The 5,952-nt window shown below is 42.6% G+C and overlaps 1 protein-coding gene across 1 annotated transcript in view; it reads left to right on the top strand.

Annotated features, from left to right (window-relative positions):
* Positions 1-147: 147 nt before the first annotated feature.
* ANKRD13C (ankyrin repeat domain 13C) overlaps positions 148-5,952 on the top strand; it is a gene marked incomplete at its 5' end in the record, with an annotated part of 16,357 nt that continues 10,552 nt past the window's right edge. The window contains 3 exons of the mRNA XM_010014217.1: positions 148-189; positions 4,014-4,118; positions 5,239-5,324. Of these exons, the coding sequence (XP_010012519.1) occupies positions 148-189; positions 4,014-4,118; positions 5,239-5,324 (233 nt within the window). The remainder of the gene's footprint in view (positions 190-4,013; positions 4,119-5,238; positions 5,325-5,952) is intronic.

Raw genomic sequence — 5,952 nt, 5'->3', positions numbered from 1 at the left:
TGCTTGGAGCAACCTGCTCTAGTGGAAGGTGTCCCTGCCCGGGGCAGGGGTTGGAACTGGAAGAGCTTTATGGTCCCTTCAACCCAAACCAGGCTGGGATTCCATGACCTTGAATCTAACATCTTTTTATTTCATTATTTATTTTAGGAAATACTCCGTTACATCTTGCTGTGATGCTGGGACATAAAGGTAAGTAGAACCATCAATTTTGTTGGCTTTTAAATTATCCTGAAGAGCTGGGGCAAGAATTAAAAAGGATTTTTCATTTTTCCTTCATGTGATCTTGTGTTTCAAGGTGGTTGAAAGCTGAAGTTTTCTGAAAAGAAGCCACCATGTGAATTTAGAAGGGGGAGGTTGGAGAAGACATCAGAGCTGTTCTTCAGGCCAAGACCCAGGAGCTGGGTAGTGAATGGGGTGCAGTGGAAAGGAGTTGTAGGTGTTGAACTCTTCATGAGCCTAGACAGGAACAGTGGTGGACCCAGCTCCTCTCTTCTTGCAGAGTTAGGAGGAAATTGGGAAATTTGGAACATGGTAGAAGATTGAGAAACAGCTCAAAGCAGGGGCATGCAGCAGGGGCAAGCATCTGCACGCCTGCTTCCCCTTTCATATCCGAGCAGCTGAAGTGGAGGGATGCACTCAGTATGTGTAGGCAGGGGACTTGATCCAGGCAGATCTCTATCTTACTCTGCAATTAACGCATGTGTGGGAGGATTCCTGATACCTGTTTGTGTGGTGATACCCTTTCTTTTAGTCAACACTGTTCTGGTTATTAGTGTGTTGCTGTTATCAGTGTGTTGCTGATCTGCTCACTAGAGGTGTCTAATAACCTCATTTAGTTTATGAAGTGAATCAGAGTAACATCCTCTAGAATAAAATGACTCTGTGAGTGGAAATGGAACCTCTCACCTATGTTTTGCATACACCCTCACTCACTGGATTGGAATTCCTGACTCACTGCCTAGCTGTCCCTTGAGGTGTCAGACAGCCCTGCAAGGAGCATGGGACAGGTACAGGGCTGTTGATTCTCCATGGCTCTCATCTTTCCAGATAGCCTTCAAGGTGCTCTTTACAGCAGAATTTCAAGGCACTGGATTTACATTCCTACTTCAAATAGGAAGTATAGATGTAGACATGTATCAAGACTGTGACGTACCCTGGAGCATGATTGTTCAGTGTTTGTGGCAGTAAAATTTCCCTGCTGTTTTGCCATTCAGCCCTGTGAGTCCTGTGCCCGGTACATGGTACTGCTCTGTGAGAGAGCTACTGTGAACAACACACCTGGCAGGTTTGGAGAGGGGAATGCAGGAAGTGCAATAAGTTGTCTTAGGACGTTTTGGGAACACCTATGAAGTGATCCAAGTTAATTGAGAGTTAGAGCAGGAAGTGATTTTGAAGGAAGAAGGGGAGAGAGGTGACATATGGAGAAGAAGCAGCAATAGAGCTTGCTGGAATCTGCTGATACTGGTCCAGGCTGGGGTACTTTAGATTAAAAAAGGGAAGAAAAAGAAGCTATGCAAACACTTTTTGGGAGCAGTGAGGCAAGTATGTTTTACAAGTCACAGATAGGAGGTTTTTCAGCTGAGAAAATTGGGGTGTCATCAGAACTGCTGTTTTCCAGTGAGGGACCTAGGCTAGAGGCTTGGAGCAACAGAAGAAAACAGTGGCAGAAGCTTCTCTTTAATTTCTTAGCTTTGAATATGAGATTTTTCTTTGTAAGGTGCATTTCAGTTCTGTAACTACTCTGTGTTGTCAAGCAGTGGTGACCAGCAGCGTACATGACTTCTGCTGTGCCTTACGGCAGTGCTTGTTTCAGGCTTTAGTTTGTCACAGTCATTAGTTAATATTTACAAGTTTTGCACTGCTGGGGGTAGGAGGGGTTGTGTGGTTTTGGTTAAAAGGTGATTAGCTGTTGTGAAAGGACACATTCCATATAGCAACAACAGTATCATACCACATTGATGAATACAAACAATTCTGATCAAAGGTGCTTCAAATAAAACTGGTAGAAAAGCATTTGCCAACTTTAATCCAGTGTGGTTGACTGTTTATTCTAAGTCTTTCTTAAATTTTGGTTACTTTATGTTTCAGCTCTAGGATAAAGAGCAATCTATTCAGTGCAGACAGGTTCCTTCAGTGAGTTATCCTCATGTACTGCACAATGAGGAGAGAAGAGGCATTTCTTCCGTCTACTCCTGTTCTCCTTGACTGCATGTTTTAGATTTCAGTCTGCAGTTCACCTCTTGGCCTCTTTCCATGTAGTCAGTCATCCTGTGGGTAAAGCCCTGAATCCCTTAGGATGCGTGTGGTGAGCCTCTGTCTTGCTTGCCTAGAGCAGGGCTCTCTGTGCACAACGTCCAGCACAACTCCTGCATTTTCTGTTTCACCTTCAAATCCTGCATAGTTGCTGATGACCAAGAACCCGGGTCCTTTCCTACCTCATTGGTCTGTCTCATACTGAGGGTCAGTTTTGTGTCTTCCTGGGGTGATGCATGTAGACTGTTGAGCTGTGTGTAGCAGTGTTATAGCCAGTGTTTTCTGAAGTGCAGGGTGAATTTACATCCTGTTTATTTAACTGCAGTGTAATCTGGCTCCTAAGTGCAGGCTTATTTGCCTGCTTGCTGTGCAGTGCTGTTAATTGCATTTGGCACTATAGTTAAGCAACCATAAAGATACATCTCTGTGCCCACAAAGTAGTCAGGGCTTTTGTTTATTTACCACAGAAGATCGTATATTCACCAGTGAGGCATCTCTTCCTTCCCAAACACTGTGCTTGCTGGTGACTCATAACTGTTGCATCTGGAATGACTGGTATGGTTTCCTGTAACACCTATAGCAGGAACAGGAAGTTCCTCTATCCATCATGCCTGCCCATCCTATTCATAAGGAGACAATTCTTCAGCCTGCAGCTCCAGCTTGGACTGCAGTCATTTGCAGATGGGTCAGGTTGATTTTAATGAGATGTGGTGAGGAAACTTTCTGTAGCTGGAAACTGAAGAACGGTTTCATGTGAAGACAGCTTGTTCAAAACATGGAACACCAAAAGCTTTCTTTACTCCCTAATTTTAAGGGCTGTTTGTCATTCCACCATCACCTTTTATCCGTAGACAGAGAAGGGAATGCAGGTTGAGCTGTGACTCCACTAGGAACGTGTGTGGCTTTGAAGAGATGTAGAAGTTGCTTTATCAGCACAGCATGTGCCTTGCTGAGTGTCAGGGATGGCACTGATGCGCACTCCTGCTGGTGCTGCTGGTGAGAAATGGAGCACACTGCAAGTGTGCCTCTCCATTGATGGAGCACAGGACTGTGAGCTGTGTGCTCCAGGTATCCACCTTGTCAGTCCTACAGTGCCTGATACTTGTTGTGCAGCCGGTCATGCACATAGTCTGAGGCTTTCCTAGGTCAGTGAGCTTGTTTGCTCTCTTCAGATGCCACAGGATGTCACAGCACACAGTCATGTGTTAGTGCCACAGCTTCCCCTGCTACCCATACACACAGTTCTTGGGAGTTACCTGAAGTCTACATCAACCCAGTTACCTACTGACCTTTGGGTGAAGGGGGTTGAGATGGAGAGGAGGGGGTAGAATGTGCACAGCTTCCATGCATGGAAGACTGTGAAGTGTGTCTTGGTGCATGGATTTGTGCATTAACTAGAGCTGATGTAATATTTTACAAGCATTTGTTACATCGTTGTGTGTCTGTGTACACATTCAGAAATACAGCTTTATGAAAAGCAAAACACAGGAAGCAGAAGGGATGTTTCTTCAGTGGTCGTGTAATTGGTGGTTAATCACTGGTTATGTTTTTAGTGCTAGTGTTTATGAGGAAAGTGCTATAAATACATAAATGGGTTTTGTTTGTCTACAGTTTGACTCGGGATCCAGATACGTATTTTGATAAACTCTTTAATATATTGAATATCTACTACTTTTGCTTTATTATTGTTTCCTTTATTATGAATGATACACCTCCATCCGTGATGGTTACTGCAAATAATGATTACTGTTTTGTTACAGAATGTGCCCACTTGCTATTAGCCCATAATGCTCCAGTAAAGGTGAAAAACGCTCAGGGATGGAGCCCTCTTGCAGAAGCCATCAGCTATGGAGACAGACAAATGAGTAAGAGCCTCTGCTTCCCTATTAATTGGAAATTAAGGCCTTGTCCAGAACAGGAAGACAGCTTTTCAAGCTATGCTTTCTTAATAATATGCCTATTTTAGCTCTCTGGAGAGTTTATCTTAATCTTTTCTCTATCTAAGTATGATATGACAAGCTCTACACATGTCCATTTCCTTGATAAGAAAGAAATTGCATTAGGATATGTGATGCTAAGGAGAGTTAAGATTTTGCTTGAAGTGGTTGTAAAAGCTATAAAGTAGCATTCTTTATTTAAAATTGGAGTTACAAGGTCAGAATGGATTTTAGCTGTGTGGGATCATCTAATTGGAACTGCTCCATGTGATCATATGTATCAGTTATATAAAGATATGTATTGGATATAGATATATCAATTGGCAATGGGATATTGCTTTCATGTTGCATCTCAACAGACCAGTGGGCAAATACAGTAATCACTTACTGCAAATATGAAGTAGTAAAGAGAAAGTTATTTTACTGCTACTCACTAGTGGATGTTCATAGTATTTTGTATTAACATAGCAGAAAACTCATATCTATTACTGTATTAAAGCACTAGTTTGTAATATACTAACAACATTCTGCATGTCAGCTCCTCACTACTAAAGAAGTTCCTCAGTGGGAGCAGATCTCATGCAGTCTGTAGGCTCGTACTCAATAATACACGTGTACCACATGTTTGCTAACATGCATGTCAAAGACCTGTTCAAGGTTTTCAACAACCTTCTCACTCTTGACATGATTGTAACTTTTAAAATTCTAAGTAATTATTGAGTCTTTTCTTCCTGTTGTAATCAGAGAAGGCTGTGTATAATTAGCGTAACTTGATGTTGGTTTCTCCAAAGTCTGATGAAATGTTCCCTTTACATTGTTTTTTCTTAATATGTCAGATAATGACACCAATCATAGAAGCATAGAATAGTCAGGGTTGGAAAGGACCTTAGGATCATCTAGTTCCAACCCCCCTGCCATGAGCAGGGACACCACACACTAAACTATGTCGCCCAAGGCTCTGTCCGGCCTGGCCTTGAACACCTCCAGGGTTGCAGCTGTAACAACCAGCAAATAGAACAGATTTACCTGATAGTTAATTTCTTGTTAGTTTCAGCACTCCTAAGGAAGCTCAAACAGCAGTCCAGGGAAAGTGTTGAAGAAAAGCGACCTCGATTATTAAAAGCCCTGAAAGAGGTAAGTTAAGGCAGTTGTGCTGACAAAACCAGATCATGGAATCGTAGAATGCCTTGGACTGGAAGGGAGCTTAAAGCTCCTCCAGTTCCAACCCCTGCCATGGGCAGGGACACCTTCCACTGGAGCAGGTTGCTGGAAGCCTTCTCAGTTTCTAGACATTCCAGTAAAAGGTTTGTGTAAGACAGACCTGCCCGTCTTTGCAATCTAAAAGTTAAAGACTCTGTTCTTAATTTGTATTTATTTCATTAGATTTTTAAGGCTTTCTGGAATCTTTTGATGGGTGAATAATACCACCAAGAAATATGGAGAGGGACTTTTTCCAGGTGTTTATTTCCCTTTAGGTGGGGTGAGCTGCTCCTGCCAAGTGGTAAAATATGGATGGGTTTGTAGAAAACCAGCTATTTATCTTAAGTTAATGAACCCATGCATCTTAAAAGTTGAGTGAAACTGCATCCATGATACACTCTATGAATATGCTCTGCCAGTTTCCTGTATTTTTTCATTGATCCAAGAAGAAAACCAAACCTGCTGTGTGTCTAGGAGTGAAAAGCTTTCAGTTTTTGAGAAAGGCTGCGTCTGCTTTCTGCCTGCTCTCACACAAACAGCTCTGCCATTCCTTATTCCTGCT

The sequence above is a fragment of the Nestor notabilis genome, unplaced genomic scaffold (genome assembly GCF_000696875.1).
Source record: "Nestor notabilis isolate BGI_N333 unplaced genomic scaffold, ASM69687v1 scaffold4585, whole genome shotgun sequence".
NCBI classification, from domain to species: Eukaryota; Metazoa; Chordata; class Aves; order Psittaciformes; family Psittacidae; genus Nestor; species Nestor notabilis.
The sequence above is the reverse complement of the archived record's forward strand: the minus strand, read 5'-3'. Positions and strand labels throughout refer to the sequence as shown.